At 35.3% G+C, this 24,864-nt stretch overlaps 1 protein-coding gene across 15 annotated transcripts in view; it reads right to left on the bottom strand.

Annotated features, from left to right (window-relative positions):
• AKAP9 (A-kinase anchoring protein 9) overlaps positions 1-24,864 on the bottom strand; it is a 123,416-nt gene that overhangs the window by 75,934 nt on the left and 22,618 nt on the right. For 12 of the 15 annotated variants that reach the window (XM_023750681.1, XM_023750688.1, XM_023750682.1 and 9 more), the window contains exons 3-12: positions 24,088-24,132; positions 20,252-20,305; positions 19,729-19,899; positions 17,660-17,815; positions 16,643-16,840; positions 10,616-12,997; positions 5,853-6,066; positions 5,098-5,296; positions 3,238-3,334; positions 1,752-1,847 (exon numbers count right to left, since the gene is read on the bottom strand). In XM_023750681.1, the coding sequence (XP_023606449.1) occupies positions 1,752-1,847; positions 3,238-3,334; positions 5,098-5,296; positions 5,853-6,066; positions 10,616-12,997; positions 16,643-16,840; positions 17,660-17,815; positions 19,729-19,899; positions 20,252-20,305; positions 24,088-24,132 (3,612 nt within the window). The remainder of the gene's footprint in view (positions 1-1,751; positions 1,848-3,237; positions 3,335-5,097; positions 5,297-5,852; positions 6,067-10,615; positions 12,998-16,642; positions 16,841-17,659; positions 17,816-19,728; positions 19,900-20,251; positions 20,306-24,087; positions 24,133-24,864) is intronic. The other 3 variants (XM_023750685.1, XM_023750692.1, XM_023750686.1) reach the window with 3 other exon arrangements.

Raw genomic sequence — 24,864 nt, 5'->3', positions numbered from 1 at the left:
GCCCATTCTGCTCCTGGCAGACTGAGTGGGCCTTTCAGGAGCGTCATAGAGCTGGACAGAACAGGAATATTTAGATTGCTAACATCCAATGTTGGTCTTCACTCTCTATCCTTTATGGGAACAAATTCATTTCTGCACCCCAATGGGTAGAGCCGTTTTCATTGCTCACTGCAGACACGATAGTCCTCCCTACCCTGGGGGTGCCTTCCCTGCCCTCAGTCCACAGATTTTATTCCAGATGTCCACCTGCATTCTTCCATCAAACCACCTTACACTTTGCCAAGGCAGCTCTCCTTACTTGTTAATGCTTCTGTGAGCTTTCTTGGAAACAGCTGAGGGGTGAGGAGCCGATGGAGGAATGATGCTTTACAAATCAAAAAATAATAATGGAGTATATATACATTAGAATTTGTCATCTCCACAGGGCATGGAGCAGCAGGAAGTGGCTAGTAAATGACAACACTACCCTCTGGTGGCCAATCTAGGCTGGAATTCAAATAGTTCAGGCTCTCTGTGGAGCAGGAAGCTTTGGGTTTCTATACAATGCAGTTTTCCCACTAATTCCATAGAAACCATAATCAAGAAGTGAGAAGAATTCCCCAGAAAGCATTTAGGCCAGAAAGAAACATAATAGAAAAGTCCCATATTTTAGCGTTTGAATTTTTGTTGTTGTCCCCCAACAATGAGCTGAAATTCCAAATAGTTCAGAGCTCACTAAAGAAGCTCAGACTTTTAAGGGCATTCTATAATGTTGCTTTTAATAAACAGAATATTTAAACCACTGCTATCTCTGTTACTAAGGCTTACTGTTAACCGAAAATACTTCTGAAATTCTCTGAAAGAAATGAAAGTTTGTGCTTCTTTTGCATTAAGTAAAAAGTCAGGCAGAGAAAACTTACATTTTTCTAAAGAACTACATAATAAGAGCTATATAAAAGATGGTGCCTCACTTTTTAGTTTGATCTCCAGGAACTAAACATTCAATTCAGATACAGAAGTGACTAAGTCCTGATGGCCCATATATTTCCTTGGTTCTTAACCTCTTCATTTAATTTATTTTTAACCTAATTCCCATGCATTTCCTGTATATCCTATCAATCTTCCCCCTTTAAAATATATATACTCCAAATATATATACTCCACTGGGATTGTTATATTGGAACAGTGAAGTATTGTCATAAGAAGACAAACTCAGAATTCAACTGTTGCAATATAAGAACCTGATGAGGTATATGAGTTTTTAAAGAGAATACAAAGACAAAATAAATGGGATCATAATGATAGGCTAGGTAATATACTTGGTATTCAAGAGTTTAAAAGACTCGCTCTGGGCATAGCAGCTAAGAGTATCTATAGTCATTAACATCACAGTAATGTCTCTGGGAAAAGGTAAGCAAAGGTAATATATAAAAGACCAACCACTTTTTTTTCTCATTTCCTACCACATTCCCCACCTTTAAGGAAGGCCAAACTCCTACTATTCACAAGGTAACAAATTTATAAAAACTTGTTTTGGTATTTTAAAAAGTTTCTGATTACTATTCCCCATCAAGAAAAGAATGCTTTTTCTCAAAGAAAACATCACAGGATGTTCCACTTAAAGGCAATTGTGTATCTGAGAACTTAAAGACAAGCCATGTATGAAACTTATAACAAAAAAATAAAGTGTGTTACTCTCAACAAAACCTACGTTTTTGAAGACTCAAGGGAGTATAAACCACAATAATCTTTTGGACAAACTATAAACTTACCTTGGCTACTTCTTCTTCTAATCGTTCTTGGTACTGTTTTTCCAACAACTTAACCATATTTGTTTCTTGTTCCACTCCAAATCCATCACCTGAACACTAAATTAAAAAGTAAAATATGACATATTTATTTACACTAATTATACACAACTTATTTGTAAACTTCTACTCTCAAATATCTTCAAAAGATCAGTATTTCTTAGAAAACTTCTGAGAAGTTTTAATAAATAAATTTCAGTTTCATTCTCTTCATTGAAAACAATAATTCTAGTGAATAATTGAGTACATACTTCTACTAAATAATTGTACTTGCTACTGTGCACTTAATAAAGATGCAAAGTGAGAAAATATTTACATATTTCTATTTAATAATATACAATTATAGGGTGGGAAAAAGATACTTCTTACATATAATGAATAAGATGTATTTATTTAATTTTAAGTAATGTTAACAGTGGCTACCTTTGCTCATGAAATTATAAGCAAATTTCTTTTCTTCTTGGTACACATAAATAGTATTCAATTGTCTATAAATACAAATTATTTTTATAAATAGAAAAAACATAAATTTTTTAAAAATGTAAACTTGTGCCCTGACCAGTTTGGCTCAGTGGCTAGAGCGTCGACCTGTGGACTGAAGAGTCCCAGGTTCGATTCCGGTCAAGGGCATGTACCTTGGTTGCAGGCACATCCCCAGTAGGAGGTGTGCAGGAGGCAGCTGATGGATGTTTCTCTCTCATGGATGTTTCTAACTCTTTATCCCTCTCTCCCTTCCTCTCTGTAAAAAATCAATAAAATATATTTTAAAAAAATGTAAACTTGTTCTCAGCATGCAAGTATTTCTTCACCAAATATCTAAATGTCATACAGAGAGATACTCCAAATGGAATGAATGTGAAAGAATAAAAAAGGTAGCCAACATCTCTCCTCTGCATCCAGAATGAGACCAAGGATCTTTATTTTCTGTGGGACTTAAGAACTAAAAATCTACTAAGACCAGCTGTTTTACAGTTATAATTCTCAAAAAAGTGGCCATAAATGGGGAATAGACACAACACTGAGGAGAGGCAGAAGGTGGTGCACCTAGATGACATATACTGGAAAAGATGAGGGCTTTTATATATAACATAGCCAGTGCTGAAGGAAGCCTCATCCACTGTCCCAATCTACCATCTTTGGTTCAGGAGATCCCTAAACCCTACTCTAGAGATGGTCTGGTCCAACTTCCAATGGTGATAAGAAAAGCTGTTGGCCAAGGCACTGAAACTAATTTGTTACGCAGCCCATATAATACAAAATAAAAAAAGTTTTAAACTGATCATATTCAGGGGGGGGGGACCCTCTATTCTTCTGGGTAGTTTATATAAGGTATTATCCTCATATTTATGATGCTTACTTCTCAGCAACTATTTATTGGATAATCACTAAACCACATAGAAATGACAGTAAGAAAAAAATAAGTACACACTACAGTTTAAAGATATAATACCTCTGTTGTACCATCCATGTTCTGTTTTAGACGATTTTCAGTTTGCATGGTTTTCTGTACATCAGATTCAGTAATTACAACTGAATCAATGGAGAAGCTAAATATAAATGAAAGAGGGTGAAACATTAGAGTTGTGAGTTTTACTGATAATCCAAATTTAAAGCATGCATGAATGTGTGTACTGGAGCAGGGGAAACAAAAATGATAGGTCAAGAGTTACAGATATTATATTTTAAAACATATTAGTTATTAATTTTCCATTTAAAAGTAAAATAACATAACTGAAAGAGTACTTTAACATCACCAATGAATTTCATGTCATTTTATTTTATTTTTTAAATATGTTTTTATTGGTTTTTAGGGAGAGGAAGGGAGAAAGAGAGTGAGAAACATCGATTGGCTGCCTCCTGCACACCCCCTACTGGAGATGGAGCCCGCAACCCAGGCATGTGCCCTGACTAGGAATCGAACAGGTGACCGTGACCTCTTGGTACATGGGTTGACGCTTAACCTCGAGAAAGATCACTTAGGTAAAAGGAACCCTTGCAAGACATTTGGTCCTGTTCATAATGTCCACTGAAATGAGTGGTTCACATGAAAAGGACCTTGAAATTTGGTCCTTTCACAAACAACTATGGATATATGTGGTCCATGCCAAAGGGACCTTGATATTGATCCTGTTAAAAACATCCATGGTTAGAAAATGTCCCTGGGTTCAAATGGCCCATAATGTTTGTTTATATTTTTGGTTTACAGGATTAATACATAAAAATACTATCATGTTTTATTGGTTGAATAATTATGTGGTGAATGTATTGCCAATAATGACCCTTCTCAACCTCGGTAGTCTAGCTGGTAATGGCACAGAGGTTAGGTTGGGGTTTGAATCTTGCAGAAGAGCGGGATTTAAATATCAAAGACCTTTTGGTGTGGACCAAATCTCTCCATGGATATTTTAACAGGATCAAATGTTCACTAACCGAAGGAACAGAAATGAGAAGTCCCTAAAGCAGGAGCATATCCACGATTTGAGGATCTCAAGTAGACTAGCTTGAGAGGCAAGTCTGTCGGAGATAAAGTCAGAGAGGTAATAGGGACACATCATGTAGGCCCCCATAATAGCAGTGTAAGAACACAAGAACATTGGAATAACCTCATCTGTCTTAAATTTTAAAAGCAAAGTTCTAGAACTGTGTTGAGTTCAGACTCTGGGGAAGAATTTAGGTAGAAGCTGGGAGATAGGTTGCTGCCACAATCCAGGTGAGACATGATGATGGCAGTGATCAGAGGAATGGTGAGAAGTGGTCCAGTTTGGATGTATTTTGGAGGTACAGGTAACAGCATTTATTGATAAGTGAAAGTGAGGTCTGAGAGAAGAGGAGTCACCATAGATGGAGATGGCTGCGGAAGAAGCATATTTTGAGGGAGGATCCAGAGTTTTATTTTGGACATGGTGAATCTGAGCATTAGACAATCAAGTGGGGGAAGTCCAGCCATGACTGGAATGCTCATGTCTTAGAGTCCTCGTGTATTCCCCACGTCAAAGTAGTAAAGACTTGGCATACAATAAACAACAAGAACATGCACACTGCCTCATTTAATCCAGCAGATTAATAACAACCAGCACCCTTATAAAATATAGGTGTAAGTAAGATTCCTATAATAAAATGTCTGGTTTATATTAACATTTACTTTACACATTTTAAGATAACTATCTCCTGTTCTTATTTCTTGGTAATACTACATCCCATCTCTTTCAAATAACTTTGCTTAAGTTACTTTTTCTCCCTTAAAACAACCATTCTATGAGTGTTACTAAGCTACAAATACTATTGATTGAAATTATAAGTAGATGGATACCTTGGCTGAACTGTGGACTCACTAATAGCTTGAAGTTTTTTCTGCAAACAGTGGATCTCTGCCTCATAGTTTTCTTCCGTTTCTTTCAACTGTTGCTGCAAAGAGGATATGTGTTTTTCTAATTCTTGGACCTGTTTTTCAAGTTGTTTAATTTTTTCAATATGTTGCAGGGAAGATAACTTGCTTTTATGACTGGCATCTAAGATAAACATAAGAAAAGACATTTAATACAAACTTCTTCGTGAAATACCACAATCATTTTTCTGTGTATGCAGAGAATATTCAAATATAAAGCTATTCCTGATCAAGCTCCTGCCAATAATTTGGGCTTTATCCCCCACTACTTTTTCACACACCTTGCACTCTCAATTCTCCAATTTGGATGCGGTCTGTCACACCTGCAGGTTTAAATCTCAGGAGCCTGCCCTAAAATTCCAACCTCCCTACTCCTGCCCACTGCCCACTACTCATCCTCCAAGGAAGTACTAGACTTGTCCTCTCTCCTACCATTCTTTCTATTCATTCTATTATAGAAATGGTCCTACTATTTTCTAACAGTTTGTTTTATAGTCCTTTCCCACTGGATTGTGACTTCCTTTGGGAACATATTTCAGATTTCATAAGCACTTGATAAACAAATGAATCCAAGACTGAGATATACAATTACCTTCCTCTATGGGTTCTAAGACAAGAACAGAATCACTTATTTACTTATTTACTTCATAGTACTTATAATTTTGTCAAAAATCATTTACCTGTTTCCTGTGTTTTTATATTCTGTAGCTCTAACTGGTGAATTTTCTGAAGTTCCTTGATTTTTTCCTCTTGAGCAAAAATTAGTTCCTCTTTAAGACTGCAAAGAGCTTTATCTTTTTCATTTTCCATGTATGCACGAACTTGATCCACATGAGTCGAATAAACCAGAGAGAGGCATATACGTTGAGCTTCCATCTGTAGTCTTAAATCATTCTTAAAAGTGAATGTATATACATTAGAAAATTTTAAAATGACAAATCAAGTAATTTAACTTCTATTTTCTTGCATATACTGACCACAAAATGGAAAATACATGAAATTATAGTTTAACAATTCATGTAAGAAAAGTGAAGTCTAATTTTTTTTCTCACTTTTCATTCTGCTGCATTGCTCCACTTATCTTTTTCAAGGAAAGTACCATAATGCTTTCTTTAGCACAAGTTTATGGTAAATTTTGATATTTGGTATAGCCAGTATGGCGTCATCTCTTATTTTTGTTTAAAAATATTTTAAATGTAAAGGAATACGAAGAAAAATGTTATAAACATCTACATATTCACACCCAAATTAACAAATACTAATATTTTGTCTTTTAAAAAAAGATTTCTCCTCCCTACACACTTCCTTTTTGGCTTAAAACAAAATATAAATAAAATTTAATCTATCATACTACCATTCCTCCTTCTCCACAGACAATCATTATCACATTACTTACAAGTCCAGTCCACTACTTACACTGTCACTTCTCAACATATCTGTAGGCAATGTACTATACCAGTATTTAGTGTTCTAATGAATTCACATAAATAGTGCAAAATGGTATTTATATTACAAACCACTCTTCTCATGCAATATCCTTCTGAGAGTTATCCATGTGGATACAGGTTAACTTATTTTAACTGTAGTATGGTATATATGAATACACCACAATCTTTCCATTTCCTTTCTGGAGATAAACTGGATTATTTCTAATTTTTTATATTTAAAAAAAATGTTACAATAAATTCTTATACACATCCCTTGTAAAATGTGCCAGTGCTTTCCTAATGTAGTGATTCTCAAACTTTAGCATGCATCAGATTCATCTGGAGTGCTTATTAAAGCAGACTGCTAGGCCCTTCCTCCAGAATTTTTGGTTCTGGAAATCTGTTGTGGGGCTCGAGAATTTGAGTTTTAACCAGTTTCCGAGTGATACTGAAGTTGCTGGTCAGGGACCACACTGATAGCCACCTAGAAATGTAATATCTGGGTTGTAGCTTATGCACATTAACTGTATTAGATCTTACCAAAACATTTTATATATAATTATACCAATGTATATTGACATTAGCAATGTATGAGTCCTCATCTCCCCCATAGTGTCACTACACTTTTTACTGAGACTTATTTTGCAATCTGATGGGTAGAAAATACTGGGTGTTTTTTGTTTGTTTTTTTAAATGAATGCACCTTTGTTTTTTATACATTTAAAAAAATATATTTTTATTGATTTCAAAAAGAAAGGGAGAGGGAGGGAGAGAGGAAGGGAGGGAGGGAGGGAGGGGGGAGAGAGAGAGAGAGAGAGAGAGAGAGAGAGAGAGAGAGAGAAACATCAATGATGAGAGAGAATCATTGATCAGCTGCACCCTGCATACCCACCACCGGATATCAAGCCCGTAACCTGGGCATTTGCCCTTGACCAGAATTGAATCTGGTACCCTTCAGTCCACTGAGCCAAACCAGCTAGGGCTAGAAAATGCTGTTTTTTTTGTTACAACCATTTATAAAGTTAAAAGTATCCCTTCATGTTTATTAGCCATTTTGGTTTCCTATTCTGAGACACATGTCTATATATCCTTTGTTCAATTCTATAAATGTAGTCCTCTTCTTACATTAGTGTTCTTTACACCTTCTTCAGATTAACCTTCCCTTTTTTTTACTATATGTGGCAAATATGTAATCCCAGTCCTTCAACTTGTAGTATTATTTGTAAAACAGATATAATATTTACCAATCTTTTCTTGTGTATTTTTGTCTTCATTAAACACACTGTATGCGGGAAACGTATTTATACATTTTACGTTGACTGTAAGAAGTAGAGCCACCTGTTAGCGGGCGATAAAAACTACCCGCAAACAATGTATTAAAAGTCCCTATCAAGATTCTAATTTCCTTTTATGTGAACATCTTTAACCAATCTGGAGTTACTGTATTCTAAAGGGTAAGGATCTAATTCCCTAATTCCCCACCCCAAATATCAAAAGGATATTTGCCAAAAAGCATAAAAGAATATTATCAATAACCTATATCAATTTGAAAACATACTTTAAAATGAAGGCCTATGCTATTTCACTGTTGGTTCTTGATAAACTGGCTTTGTTTTGTTTATTCTTTCTTTTATTCACTCATTTAAAGAATCTTATTAACTGCCTATCTTGTGTCTGACATCATTTTAGTCTCTAGGGATACAGCAGACAGGGTTCTTGCTATCAAAGAGCTGATATTCTAGTTGTTCCTCTTGTAGTTTCTAAATGCCAATACCTTTTTCAATTCTAATTACTACCTTCAATTTTACACATATACATTTCAATCCATGTTGTCCCCAAGCATCAATAATCAATCATATTAATAACATTTCTGCCACTCCTCCCTCTTCCTTGAATCCCGACATTGATGAGACTTCTGTGATGTTATTTTCCTCCTGCTCAAACCTCCTAATTATATTCATATGGAATTATACTTCAAAATTATTTATTTGTTACCTTTAATTATAAAAAAATCTTAACACCCACATTTATTTTGGTTTCAGTGCAAGATATCTGTTCTATTTACTAAGTTTATTTAGTCCCAGGAGTAGTAATTTGTGTGGCCTTAGCATTATTTCTAAGCATATTTCGATTGCTCTTAGGTGTCACTGTTGTGTAAACTATTGCTCAGTTTCTTCTGTGAGCTTCCTTCCATACACACATATTCACTCTCCTCCTACCAATAAGGGGGTTTGTCTTGGTAGTGATGAGTGGGCAGGGACAATTTACAGGCTTGCCTCTCTTCACTTTCTGTAAGTTAATGTCACTGAAAATGTCTTAAGTAGAGGAAATAAAATTCCTATTGAAAAAATGTGACCATTTTATTATCTTCAAATTTAGGTCCTCTCCTAATAATGCTTTTTAAATGATTTCTGGTATTTTAGGATTAATTAAATTAAACTGAAACCAGTTTAAGGTTTTGAAAACAATTCCAGATATTTAGCAAATCATTAATAATTATGCAATTTGAATTTAATTATTTAAGTTATTAAAATGGAAACTATCTTCACATATGATATATTATAAATATGAACATATTAGAATAATGAAGAGAAAACTTTCCAGTGGCTTCCTACTGTATCCTATATAATAAAAGCTAATATGCAAATTGACTGAATAGCAGAACGATGGGTCGCTATTGATGTATACTGACCACAAGAGGGCAGACGCTCAATGCAGGAGCTGCCCCCAGCCTGCAGGCCCCAGGGCAGCCTAGGCAGGTGGCAGTGGGGGGGGCCCTGATCACCCCACAGATCGGCCCTGATCACTGGCCAGGCCTAGGGACCCTACCCATGCATGAATTTCGTGCATCAGGCCTCTAGTATAAAATAAAATCTCAACATCTTATAAAGTCTGTAAGGCTCCCCAAGATCTGACCTCTTACTTTTTCAAATTCTTCTTCCACTCTTCCTCTTTCAAAATCAACTAAACACATTTTCATTCTGCAACTCAAATTCATCTATGTCTTCACGATTGCTCTGATTTCCTTGTGGTAGGCTCCTCCCTGTCATTCAAATCTCAGTTCAAATGTCAATTCCTCCAAGAAACCTTTCCTGACCACCCTATTTAATGCTGCCACATCACTACCCCTCATTCTCTATCACTTTATCTGTTTTATTTCCTTCCTAGGACTTACCACTATTTCTAACTACTCTACTTGTTTCCTTGTATACTGCCTGCCTCCATCACCAGAATATATGCTCTCTGAGATCTGGAATCATCTTTCTCTTGTTTGCCATTATACACCTATACCTGGCAAGAGATTCAGTAAATACTTGTTACATAAATGAAGAAACACAAGGATTGAGTTAATATCATTACATAAGACACCCAGTAGAATTTTCCTATTATTTCTAATATTAGTATCTAGCAAATATAAATTGTTGGGAGTGATCTATTATTACTTATTACATGCATTCTTTAACTGTATTTTAGAATTAATACTTTTTCCCCTTTCAGGTATAACGATACTCAAAGAAAACTCTAGGGCTCAAATTGAGATTTTTTTTTCCAGGGAAATATAGTTTCACAACTACTGAACAACTATATAGAGTACTTTAAATTTAAGAGTTGATTTTCAGTTGTGGAACTTTGAAAACACCAGTATGAATTAAAATTCTGAAACTGATCTTTGGGATTATAACAAAATAGTAAAAAATAACTTTTGTAAAGTTTATATTCTGAACGTAGTTATTTACATTCTTGCCTTTCCAAAGAAAATGTGAAACCATTACTATTTTTTTTATTTGTTGAGCAGAATGTACAACACAGATGAACTGAAAGAAAGCCAACAATGTTTAAGAAAAATAGATACAAGAAATAAGTAAATGACAGGCCCAAATGAAAACTATATTACAGGGTTCATTTTCATTCTCCTGTAAGGAGGTTAATTTATGTCTTAGGAAAATAAAAACTTTTTTTTAGTGTGTAACATACATTAGCAATGCGCTTTAGTATATATAAGTAAGTAAACATACCTGTTCAGATTTAAGTACACTAAGTTCCTGCTGAAGTTTATCATTGTCACTTGGTTCAGTTATCCCAAGTGATAATTCATTTGTCACAGATGGCAAGTGATCCCAACACAACTGTTCTTGTTTGCTTTCTTTTCCAATAGTCATATTTTCAAAAGGTATTTTCTCATCCTCCACTATTTTTGATTCACCAAAATCTTTATTTATTTTAGAAACTGATCCTTCAGATTCCCTGCTTGTCATAGTCACAACTCCATCGTTTAAAGAACTTAACTGAACATCACATCCACTTATATTTTCTGTCCTATTATGGCTAATTATGACTTCTAGCTCTTTACATCTCAATAAAACTTGCTCTTTCTCTTGCTTTAAAGATTTAACTTCTTCACTTAGAAAACAAATTTCACCATGTTTCTGTTTTAATTGTTCAGAAAGGTCAGATAGTCTTTCTGACAGTTCTAATTTTTCTCGCTTGGTTACCTCAAGTTTTTCCATAAGTTCTGTGGTATCTTTCTCGACCACCTCACCAATTTCCAATGATTCTGCTATAAAAATTTTGTCGTCATCAAACACCGAACTTTTCATTTTTGCTGTAGTTGGGTTTATTCTTTGCAAATGGTGAAGTTCTTCACTAAGTGCTTTAAGCTTACTTCTATACTCTACCTCTTGTTTATTTTTACTGTCTTCTAAATCATTTTTTGTCTTGAGAAGGCAAGCATAATCCTCTTGTAACTCTTGATAGTTAACTTCAAAATTTTTTTCAGCAAATGAAAAAGTGTTTCGTTGCTTCTCAATCTCTTCATTTAGCTGAGTACATTGTTTTTTGAGGTCTTCATTTTGCTCAGTGAGTATTTCTATTTCTTTTTGCCAGCTACCATCTTTGGATTTGGACTTAATGGAGTCCGTGCAAATTAATCTTTCTTCTTGGTTAACAGTATATATTTTCAACATGTCTTCGAGGGCTTTTTTTTCATCTTTAAGAATACTATTCTCTGCTTCAAGTTGCACAAATTTTTCTTGAAGGTCATCCTCCTTTTCCTTCATTTGTTTCTCTAATAATTCAGTTTTAAGCTGCAATTCTTGAACTTCTTGTTCAAGGGTACCCTTTTCCTTTTCTTCTTGTCTGAGTATTTCAATTTCTTTTTGAAGTTCATTGATTTGAAGAGCCATTTCTTCTGACTTTGAATTCACAAGGGACTGCTGCAAATCTTTTAGCTTTGAAATTTCCAAAATTAATTGATTCTGCTTAGTTATCAAATTGTCTCTTTCAAACTGTATGTTTTCTATCTTCTGACTCATTTCATTCTGTAAGCCATCTATCTGCTGTTTATAGTGAATGCCTAAGTTATCTTTAAGTTTCTCAATATTTATTCGATGCTCAATTTCTAAATCTTCCTTTAGTTTGGAAAGTTCTTCTTCGTGACTAAACAGAAGCTGTGTTCTCAGTCTCTCTAATTCAGCTTCTTGTGATTCTGCCATTCTATCTAACACAGCATTCTTTTCTCTTTCTAACATGTCAAGTTTTATCTTATAATTTGTAACTTCTGCTTCATGTTTTAATTCTAGTTCCTTCCTGGATTCGGATGCAGATACAATCTCAGCTTTCAAATCCTCCACTGTACTAAGGGACTTATGTGCTTCATTTAGTTTACTTTCTTGTTCAGCTATTGTCTGTCTAGCTCTCTGAATTTGGTCTCTTGAAAAGCTCAATTCTTCAAAAAGGTCTTCAAGCTGTCTTTGTAGAGCAGACTTTTCTCCTAAAATTATTCCTAGTTCTTCTTTGAGTTTTTCCTTTTGAGAGTTAGTATCTTGCAATTTTATATTCAGTTCATTTATTGCCATATTCATTAACTTTACTTGATCTTCATTAACTGTAATATTTGGACATGATCTTAAAGCATTATCCATCTCTCCCTTATGTTGTGTTTTAAGTTCATCTATCTGTGATATGTGTTGTTTTATTAACTCTTGTTTCATCTGTACTATCTGCTGTCCATACATCTCATCCAACTCTGCCCGGAGTTGTTCTAACTTTCTTTGTGTTTCTTGTTCCATTCTTTGCAGGATATCAGTTTCAAATTGGCTATCTTTATGGTTTTTCTTCTGAAGTTCTTCAACTGTCCCCATTAATTGTTTTATTTCCTCAGAACACTGTCTTTCCTTTTGCTTGGAATTAGTCAGCTCTAAATTCATATTTTTTATCTCTTGATTCTTTTGTACAACCTGTTCTTGTAATTCTTCCAGTAATTTGTCAGCAGCTGTGACTTTATCCTTTAGCTCAAGAGTTTTTCTTTCTTCTTCAATTATTTTTGTATTTAATTCTTCAATGATTGCCTCCTTTTCTTGAACTTCTTTATTTGAGCTTTCTACTCTTTTATCTTGTTCCTTTAAAAAGAAAAAAAAGAAAATATAAAAATGACATTTTTAGTTCCTAGGAACTTATGTCACTTAACCTCATTACCAAGAAAGTAAGATTTTTACATAATCGTATAAGAAGTGACTGCTGGGGCTGTCCCTCAATTTTCTCAAGTCAGTGAGAAAATTTATAGTTCTAGAAGAAAGTCTTAAAAATCAAGGTTCCTCCAGTGTATTCTAATAACCTGAAGATATTTGATGGGCCAGTGCCTTAACTTCATTCCTGTGGCTATGTGAATTAGAAATTTAGGGATATGCAGCACTTAAGTGATTGAACCTCAAGCGACATGCAAGACAACCCTACCATGTATGACATATCAACTTGGTCATAGACTTTTGATTTCAAAAGAAATTTGAAAGTGGGACAGATACTTTTTCCTGGTTTGGGATTCTATTTTAGAATTGTAGTTAAGCCTAAACCCAGAACACTTGCCAAAGCTGTGATTATCATTAAGCACAATCATACACAGGAGTCTTATACCAAAATAAGTCAAGCAGGAACCATGGAGTTGAAGTTTTCCCTCTGTTACTTAGTTGCCTATGTAGTTAAAGGTTGTAGACCCAAGAACAAAGAAAAAAGTAAAATCCGAAGAATGGAACAGAATATAAGTAGGTAAATTAAATCACCTTAAAGCAGTGGTTCTCAACCTGTGGGTCGCGACCCCTTTGGGGGTTGAACGACCCTTTCACAGGGGTCGCCTAAGATCATCAGAAAACACATATATAATTACATATTGTTTTTGTGATTAATCACTATGCTTTAATTATGTTCAATTTGTAACAATGAAAATACATCCTGCATATCAGATATTTACATTAGGATTCATAACAGTAGCAACATTACAGTTATGAAGTAGCAACGAAAATAATTTTATGGTTGGGGGTCACCACAACATAAGGAACTGTATTAAAGGGTCGCGGCATTAGGAAGGTTGAGAACCACTGCCTTAAGGAGACAAGAGTCCCAGGCCAAGGGGACTTACTAGTAAAGGCACCTTGAATGACATTAATATATATAAAGAAAGAATGTCAAAGCCCAGAAAAAGGAAAGCCTCAGAGGGAATTGTTGGCGGAGTCCATTCATGTGTAGTCAGTCTAGGGAAGAGAATAAAGGTGCCATGAGACTGAGAATTCTGATCCTTCTGGGAAAGCATTCCAAGAGTAGAAAGCAATGTAGGGGTTTACAGCAAACAGAATTTAAGAATTCCAATCCAGAGGCATGATCATTCCTACTGTGAGATGAATACATCAGGTTCTCACAGTCTAATGCCCTGAATATTTGATTCTTTTAACATTCCTTGATCTCATGCTCACTAAACAACTTTCTTTTATTATTATTTGGCTCTTCAAAAGTAAAATCCAAGGAACTTAAAGTATACAGGTCTCTAGGAAAATTATTTTTCATTATAAAATAATAATCTTATATTTAAGCCCTGGCCAATGTTGCTCAGTGATTAGAGCGTCACCCCATGCACCAAAGGGTCGCAGGTTCCATTCCTAGTCAAGGGCACAAACCTGGGTGGCAGGTTCGATCTCCGGCCCTGGTCGGGGCACGTGCAGGAGGCAACCAGTCGATGTATCTCTCCCTCAGGGTTTTCTCTCTCTCTCCCCCACCCCTTTCCTTCCACTCTATCTAAAAATCAATGAAAAAAATATCCTTTGGTGAGGATTAACAATAAATAAATACCCCCACCCCAAATAAAATAAAAATCTTGTATTCAAGATTTAAAAATTAGTCTCTTGAACTTGGAAAATCTGAGTTCAGATTTTCTCAGCTTGTCTCAGTTGATAGAAAATAAAAACCAAATCGGACTTCTGACACTACAAGTAAAAGACCAGATTCTTTACTATATAAATTAACCTAGGTAATGAATGCTTTCCTGTGCAGTTACTTGAGCAAAATCCTATCAGCTTCTGCGTTGGTCTCACATATCCCATCCAATGTCACCATAAGTTATTACCAAGGACTAAGCCTTATGTTAATTTCAGCACTACTGTATGACATTTAAACCAGCTTAATCTCTGAAATCTCAGTGTTTTCGTCTATAAAATAAAGATATTATTTTCTCTATCTCACAGAATATGCTCGACACTAAAATAAATCTATTAATTGTTAAAGCAAAAGAAATATATTTACATATAAATATATAAATATAATATAACTGTATACTAGAAAAAAATCTATAAGGCATTTGGAACCTATAAGAAAGTAAAATCCGTTTATTGAGGTCAACTTCAGTTAAACTGTTAAATAAGTAATTAGTCTTGAAAATGTGAACATTGTTATATATCTGCAACATTTCTGTTTCCTGATTTTCTGTGGGGGGGAAAACCCTCACAGAACAGTTTCATTAATTCAAAATTGTCCATCACTTGATATAACTGTAAGCAAACAACAATAATTCTACACTTAACTATTAAACAATAAGAATTCATGGTTCATTTTTCATCGTACTGTTTATTTCAAAATAGATGGTTTTAAACTACTTATTATTTTATATTGGAAAAAAAAAGACAGCCCTGTGGTTGAAGATACCCCTCTACTTCTGGACACAGACCTGAGAGAGTAGGGAATAATATTCTTCTTGCCTGTGACTACTGCACTGTAGGAAGTTCAGAGGATTAAGATAATGTGAGTAACTGGACTTATCAAGCAGTTGTCTAGGGGACTAAGACAGTTTCAACTATCACCCTAATGCTTTAGTCACTCAGCTACTCTGGTGAAACTACTATTCAGGAGAATTCATTCAAAGGGGAAACAAAGGAGAAAAAATATATAGGTGATGAATTGACAATAAAGTATTCTTGCTAACTTTCAAATCAACCAAGGTTATTCCCCTACATCAATGAATTATTTGAATTTTAAATAATCTTACATTATTCTGCCAACTAAATATAATATAATACAATAAAATTCCATTTCCAGGCTTCTAAACTAGATTGTCTTTCTACTTTCATCATGGAAAGAGTCATTTTCAAAGACTATCATTTTCTAGTTAAACTACTTTTTATTCCCTATACATGTATTACCTAGGTTCTTATGTACACTCCACCTTCTGTCAAAAATGTCTCCATACCCAGCCAGGTGTGGCTCAGCGGTTGAGTGTCAACCCAGGAACCAAGAGGTCACCGGCTAGATTCCCGGTCAGGGAATATGCCTGGGTTTCGGGCTCGATCCCCAGTGTGGGGTATGCAGGAGGCAGCCAATCAATGATTCTCTCTCATCACTGATTTTTTTCTCTCTCTCTCCCTCTCCCTTCCTCTCTGAAATCAATAAAAATATATTAAAGATAGTTTCAGAATTTAATAACCATGGCTAAAATGAGTAGAATACCTGTAGATGAATAAAAATAGAAATTCTAGTTATGAATTCTCCTTAAAACTCAGTTTAACATAAACTCATCACTTTCAAGGAACTCAGTAATGAGTTATTATTTTAAAACTATTATTGTTAGATTTCTAATGGATTTTGAAATTATTTTACAAACTTAAAGAGCTTTTCTTAATTATAACATTTTGTGATTCATGTATATAACAAAAAGATTAACACTTGCATACAAAACTTGAATGTTAATTAAAAATCTGTTACAAGTTTCCTCTTTAAAATAAACATACCATTTCATATGTTTTAATTTTCTCTTGCAAAAAACTGATTTGCTTTTTGAAGTCGTCTTTCTTTTTTTGATAATCTTCTAATAGATGGTCTTGTGCTTCCAGCTGTTGCTGATGAGTGAGAATTTGTTGTTTGGCTTGTAGTAAATCTGCAGCAGTGCTACTGTGAGTGCTGTTCCTCAGAGTTTCACTAGCCTGTAACTTGAAAACAGAAAGAAACCACAAAGTATTAAATTCTGAAGTGACTGCACTAAGGAATAGACACCCCTTGGGGGTATTAACTTGGCTCACAATTCTTTCTGGGAACTGTGCTGAATTTACAGGCTTTAGACCTCAGCAAACATACTGTCATGGCTGATCAGAGAGTATGGGCACATTATCCAAACTAAACCAATAGATTATTTTTCCTATGATAAAGCTGGGAAAGTAGTCTAATGAGAGTGGTAAGATTGGGGCAGACAAGCAGAGAGAAATGGGACCTGAAAAACAGTACTTCCTGAATTCCTGATGACTTTCTAGTTTCTGATCCCAATCTATTTCAGAAGCCTTGTTGCAGTTCTGCCTTGAACTCTGTAGGATAAGTCGGATCCTTACATTAAATTCCCCCTTTTGCTTAAGCTATCTTCAATTATTTTCCATAACTTGCCATCAGAAATCTTGATTAATACAATTAGATTCCTATGACTCTAATTAAAATAAAAGCATACCAGAGTTGGCAAAGGATGTGACTATATGTTAATTTGTGTAAAACTCTACCCAATCAGATTTATAAGGTTTTGTAGGATTTAAAAATACAGACAAAGGTGAATTACAAATAAATAAAAGCAAGAAGCCAATAAAGAAATATGACTTAAATTCTTGGTTAACATAACAACTGGTCTTCACTAGTAGTTTTTTTTCAACATGATACATAATAGGCAAATGAATTTTAAACAAATTTAAATTTATTTTGGAAAGTGTGAAAAAAGTTCAATTGTTTACTAAAGATCTAATAAACTTTGTTCTATTAGTAATACTTACATGCTGAAATTGAATCTGTAAATTTTGACTTTGTTCTGTCAATTCTAAAAATTCTCTCATTGTCTCATCCTTTTCTCTTCTTGCTTGTTGTAAATTAGCAGTAAGCTGAGTTATGATGCCATCTCTTTGTTTAATAGCAGCTTCAAATTCTTGTAACTAAAAGACATCAATTAAATTAATAAGTGCTAGACTTACTTTTTAAAACAAAACAGATTATTACAGGTAACTGTTCTTTAAAAATATGATTTCAAAATTCACTGGCAGAATTATTACAATTTGTAAGCAACCTTTTCCATATTTGAAGGCTATTACTTCCAAAACAACTTTTAAAAGATTATCTGAACTTAGAAACAAAACATATTATGTCTAACTTGTCCATGTATCTACTTCTAGAAGGACAGTGCCTTTACACTTAGGAATGCCTCAATCTGTTCCTAGGCAACACCCTCCTGACAGGTTCAATCCGCACTCTTTTCTGGAAAAAATGAAACTGAAATGTATTCTCTCATCCTCATTGATGTCCTATTTCACCTTGTTTTTATAATTGACTGCCAAAAACAACTGATGTCATTTTAACCACAGAGGTTACTGACAAGGACTCACTGACATTTTTAATGAGTTTAAATCATCATATTTTGATGTGGTATGCACAATAATTTTCTCTCAGGCTGACTACAAAAAACATCTACTCTACTGAAGTGATTTCAGCCTACCTATCTCATAAAGTTAAATAACAGTCCATGTTTTATTAGCCCTGTTAATGAAATCCTATTTTTAAGTGAAGCTATGATATATATATACACAAATATTATGAGACTAGAGGCCCGGTGCACAAAAATTTGTGCACTCGGGGGGGGGGGGTGTCTCTCAGCCTGGCCTGTGCCCTCTCGTAGTCTGGGACCCCTCGGAGGATGACCACCTGCTGGCTTAGGCCCGCTCCCTGGGGTATTGGGCCTAAGCTGGCAGTCAGACATCCCTCTGGCAGCCTGGGAGCCCTCGGGGGATGTCCACTTGCCAGCGGGGAGCAGGCCTAAGCTGCAGTCGGACATCCTTAGTGCTGCTGAGGAGGCGGGAGAGGCTCCCACCACCACCACTGTACTGGCAGCAGTCAGCCTGGCTTGTGGCTGAGCAGAGCTCCCCCTGTGGGAGTGCAATGACCACCAGGGGGCAGTTCCTGCATTGAGCATCTGCCCCCGGTGGTCAGTGTGTGTCATAGTGACCAGTCATTCCCAGTCATTCTGCTGTTAGGGTCAATTTGCATATTACCCTTTTATTATATAGGAGTGCCTGGCCAGCCTGGGTGAGGGGCTGATAGCTGTTTGCAGGCGGGCCACAGCCCCTTCAGGGTGGGGGTCCCTGCTGGGTGCCTGGCCAGCCTGGGTGAGGGGCTGATGGCTGTTTGCAGGTTGGCCATAGCCCCTTCAGGGTGGGGGTCCCCCATGGGGTGCCTGGCCAGCCTGGGTGAGGGGCTGATGGCTGTTTGCAGGCTGGCCACATCCCCTTCATGGTGGGGGGTCCTGCTGGGATGCCTGGCCAGTCTGGGTGAGGGGCTGAGGGCCATTTTCAGGCTGGCTAAGCCCCCCAGTGGGGACCCTCACCCCATGAGGGTGTGGCCAGCCTGGGTGAGGGGCTGATGGCTATTTGCAGGCTGGCCACAACCCCCAGCCACTCAAGTTCCCAGTGGAGGCTGGCTGGAAGAAGGTATCTGGGATTTATTTGTCTTCTATAATTGAAACTTTGTTACCATGAGTGGAGGCCACAGCCGGCTCATGGCAGGTGGGAAGCTTGGCTTCCTCCATCGCCTGGGCAACCAAGCCTCCTGCTTGCTCCAGCTCCGTGGCTGCCGGCCACCATCTTGGTTGGGTTAATTTGCATATAGTCGCTCTGATTGGCTGGTGGGCATGGCTTAGGGCATAGCGAAGGTACAGTCAATTAGCATCTTTGTCTTTTATTAGTGTAGATGACCATAAGCTACCATTTAATAACCTCATCTTTAAAACATGTACATATACTGTCATTCAAATTTCCTATTTTTGTTTTTGTAACAGAAACCACATAAGGAAACATACTTGCTGTAGTCCTTCAGTCCCATAGGAGGCCCTCATTTCTTCCAGTTCTCTGTTTAGCTCCTCAATTTCATGCTGTTTTCCAACCAATTCATTTTCTGTCATCTCTAGGTGGGTCGGGTTGTACTGTGCTCCATGTTCAGAATAAGAATCATCAACACCAAATTCTTCTTCCTAAATCAATCCAAGATGTTGAAAAATTCAGTACTAGCAACATTCCTCAGGAAGAGGAATTCAAATATTCAAAGCAACGTCCACTTTAATTCATCACCTGGGAGTTTACTGATATGGCAACCTACTTTTTTGTTAATGTAATATATACCTCAAAAGCAAAAACAAGATATCTGCAAATTCTGTTACACTGAGTTTCATAACAAGAGGTGGATACTTTTGTTTTGTTAAATATTAAAAGAATTTAGGATTCACCCACAGAAAGAAGTACATGCAAGAAAAAACTTTGTTAGTAAGCCAGATGATTTTAAATAGTATAAAACATTAGTATCATGAGTAGTTTTAAATACTGTACCCTTAATAAATTTGTAGACTTTCCTGTTCTCACCACAAAACTGCAACCATTTACCTGTATAAAAACAATTTCCTGATATATTATGACTTTAAATAGAATTCTATTTAGAGCTAACAATTATATTTCTGTTAACTGTATTCATGTCTCTTTCATGCCTAGGAAAAATGCCTCATTGGCAAAAACAGATATAGTGGTTAAACATAAATTATCTAATGAGTGCTTACTATGCAAAAAGCACTGTACAATACATTTTCTTTTCAGTGATTTAAAGTTCTAAGTGCAGTATTTTTTGTCTTCATAAGAATAACTATAAACTTGAAGTTATTGGACTGACCCTCTTCTACAAAACACTGCCTTAAACTTATTTAAATAATTTTTATGAAGTCCTAATCATTTTTAAAGTGAGGTTCTTTACTGGTACAAATTCATTGAAGGCTGTCAAGCAGGTCTAGAGATAGGAGATGAAGAGGTGAGGAACACTCCTTTAAGAACTTTCCCCTGGGGGCAGGACTATATAGCCATGCCAACCCCGATGGACGTGGAGATTTTCCATACATATTACTGTCTGTCTCTATCACAGACATTTTGTGGTAGGAAGAAGGATGACTGCTATGTCTTTAGGGCTCACCTGGTGGGAGATTAATTTCAGATCAATCAATCTACTTAACAATCCTCTCTTCCCCTCGCCCCCAACAGTATAAAAATGAACTATATTCCACTTACATCTAAATAATTCACAATTCTATGCTAGTAGAATCCAATACAATGAAGTTTTTACTGTTGAAATACATAAGATAGAATATCCCGGAATTAGATCCATATGGACCATAACACTTTAAAAACTGAAGATCCTAACTAAGAATTCTTTATCCAAGTTTGATTCCTTTATTTTTTCCCTAAGGATAATTTCTGGAAAGCAAAGCTAAAGTAAACAAACAAACAAAATATCACCTTTATGGCAACATAATATTAAAATCTGTAAACACCAAATTCTTCTTCCTAAATCAATCCTTCAAGAAAGTACAAATAGACACATTTTAAATATAAAAATGTTCTGTAGAGATACATCATATATTACTATTTAGAAAAAAATCACAGGAAAGATCATTTTTTATTTTAAAACTATAAAATGGCATTCACACAAAACTCTTAAAAATATAGTTTTATTGATTTCAGAGAGGAAGGGAGAGGCAGAAAGAGATAGAAACTTCAATGAGAATCATCAACCAGCTGATCAGCTGCCTCCTGCACGCCCTCACTGGGAATCCAGCATGTACTCTGACCAGGAATCAAACTATGACCTTCTGGTTCATAGGTCGACTCTCAACCACTACGTCACACTGGCTGGACTCACACAAAACTTTTTCTTTCAATAAACATTAGTTTAAAAACATAAAAAAACTCACTCTTTAACTTATTTATGATTATTACCTTATCCTTATACTTAATTTGGTAGTACATACATTCAAAAATATTAATAATTGATGTTTTAAAAAAATAAGAAGAATCTGATGATTCATCAAAGTTCATGAAAATGACAGGAGTTCACATCATAGCTGATTCAGGGAATTGGAGCCAAGTAACTAATGAGTTTAAGATGATCCATTCAAAATCACACTTGAATATCAAACATCACAGTGTACACCTTAAATAGATATACAATTTAAATGGTAAAATTATATCTCAATAAAATTAAGGCAGCTAGGGAGAAATATAAAATTATATGAAGTATAAAAGAGAAACAAGAGTCAAAGTTGAAAAGCTAAGTTTATACTACTTTATGGCTATAAACAATGTTTTCCAACTCCAGCCAGTCATTTCATAAATGTTATGAATCAAACAAGTGTCTTGGTTAAGAAGTATTAAATAATCAGATAAAATCCATAATAAAATTGTATACTCTACTATCATTTCATCTTTCTATATATAACAAAGCATATTTATCTACCTGTCTTATCTCTACGTTGCCTATAGCATTTCCCACTTTCTGCTCAAAGGGTATGAATAAAAATATTTCATGTAAATATGGCATTCTGGATATGAAATGACCCTTCATTGAGGACTAAACAGATCGTGTATAATTTAAATTAATTCATAAAAAGTATTTTAGCCTAGTATATATAATGGGACATATATTTATACAAAACAGATCTTTCATAGGTCACAGGATAAAAATATCTAATTCTTCTAGGCTTGAATCCATTTTTCAACCCAGTAAGTATATAAGCCATAGAAGTCAAGAAGATTAAGCTCATACCATAATCTGTATTCATAAAATTTCCAAAATAAGTTCTAAATTAATATATAACCAGAATCTAAGATCCTTCTGAGAATAACTTAATAAAAGAATTTTCATCACTCACTTATTTCATATATAGTGTGAAGAAAAGTATATTAATACTGAGAAGCCACAAATAAACAAGCTTTGCAAATTGTCTTTTATACACTTATACACCAAAACACCATACTAAATATCATCAAATAACCCTCTCAACTACCCTGTGAGATAGATATTATTAAAGTCCCTACTCTTTTTTTAAAAATATATTTTATTGATTTTTTACAGAGAGGAAGGGAGAGGGATAGAGAGTTAGAAACATCGATGAGAGAGAAACATCAATCAGCTGCCTCCTGCACACCCCCCACTGGGACATACCCGCAAGCAAGGTACATGCCCTTGACCAGAATCAAACCTGGGACCTTTCAGTCCGCAGGCCGACGCTCTATCCACAGAGCCAAACCCATCAGGGCTAAAGCCCCTACTCTTTATATCACTTTAATTGCTACATACCAGAAAAATGGCAGTGATATTTAGACAAGATACAAGATATGTGGTCTATGATAAAACCGTGAAATTTCGAAAATTTAGAAAACTCAAGTGCAAACCAGAGCAGCCAAGATTAATAAATTGCAAATATGGCATTTGTAGTGGTTATAATACAGGGGTTGACAAAAGTAGGTTTGCAATTGTTAGTACACAAAACAGATTTATTCTTGTACTATTTATTATGATTGTATTTATTATTATTATTAACCTACTTTGCCCACCTCTGTATATGTGTTGCCTTAAAAAGTAATTTTATGGGGGACAAGGGTAGAGGGGGTGTTACTGAAAAGTAATGCCTAAATAGGGCATCAATTTATTTATTTAACCCTGGTCAATTATCTTCCTGACCAGGTTACTAATAAGTATATTCCCAGCTTTTAAACACATTAAATTGGCAATCCAAAACAGTAATACATTCAGGTAATACATAAGAACAGGAAAGTTATATTTTAACATTAGAAATCTACAATAAATAAAAATTTATGGAATATACTGAGTTACTGAACCATTCAGAGTAAGGAATAAAATTTTTCCATGTCCTCACAATATGGACCAAAGAAACAACAATCATATCTAAAAAATTAAGAAAAAGTTAATAAACTGACATATATTCATTACTAATACATAAAGAAGGTATTTCCTAAGATGGCCAATGCCTACATCAGCTTTGATCATTACTGTGTTAAATATGGATACCTTAATATGGATACCTTATAATAATCACTTGTCCTAGAAAACCAGAATCAAACACTCCTAGAAACAGAAAATAAAGGATTTTATCTAATTAAGGACCAAGCTTTCATACAATTTAAGACCTTAGTTAAAATCTGGAAAAAAAAATTATCAGAAAAGCATAATCTTCAGGTTTTCTAGGTCATCACGTTATGCTATATTTTGTTAAATTTATAAAAATACAGAACCATGTGAGCTATAAGAAGTAAAGTACTAATAGTCAATAACAGTTTCAAGAATAATACAAATGATCAATTATAATATTATTTATTCTTACCTCTGAACTATAATCTTCGGCTGTGGTTGAAATTTCACTTTCTGGCTAAAACAAAAGTGAAAACTGATTACATTAAGGCCCTTTACCATCTAAATATTGTATTTTATTAACCTATTACTATTGGTGCACATAAAAATATCACTCAAAAATTGTAAAAATCATTCAGATCTTTAAAATTTTCACTCTAACAATGGCTAAATAACACATCTAAAATTTAGCACTAGGCATTTTTCTTTATATAAAAGTATCAAGAGGTACTCTCACACCAGGTCTTGTATCACTAAGAATCATTTGCAAGACAAAAGCACCAATTAAGATATCATCCCACTAATTCTTGTGTCTCTTTTAAATAAAAAAGTCCTGCCCATGTTTCTCAGTGGTTAATGTGTTGATACAATGAAGGATTGTGGGTTCAATTACCAGTCTAGGGAACATACTTGGGTTGCAGATTCGATTCCTGGCCCCCATCGAGGTGAATGTGGGAGGCAACCAATGAATATTTCTCCCTCTCTGTCTCTCTTTCTCTCCCCCTCTCCCCCTCTCCCTCCCTCCCTTCTACTCTCTCTCTAAAGAAAAAAAAATCAATGGAAAGAGTATCCTTGGACAAGGATTAAAAAATAAAAAATAGCCTGGCCAGCATGGCTCACTGATTGAGCACTGACATCTGAACCAGGAGATCCCAGTTCAATTTCTGGTTGTGGCTGAATCCCCAGTGGAGGCATGGAGGAGGCAGCTGATCAATGATTCTCTATCATTGATATTTCTCTCTCTCTCTCT

Source organism: Myotis lucifugus, unplaced genomic scaffold (genome assembly GCF_000147115.1).
Source record: "Myotis lucifugus unplaced genomic scaffold, Myoluc2.0 scaffold_15, whole genome shotgun sequence".
Lineage (NCBI taxonomy): Eukaryota > Metazoa > Chordata > Mammalia > Chiroptera > Vespertilionidae > Myotis > Myotis lucifugus.
The sequence above is the reverse complement of the archived record's forward strand: the minus strand, read 5'-3'. Positions and strand labels throughout refer to the sequence as shown.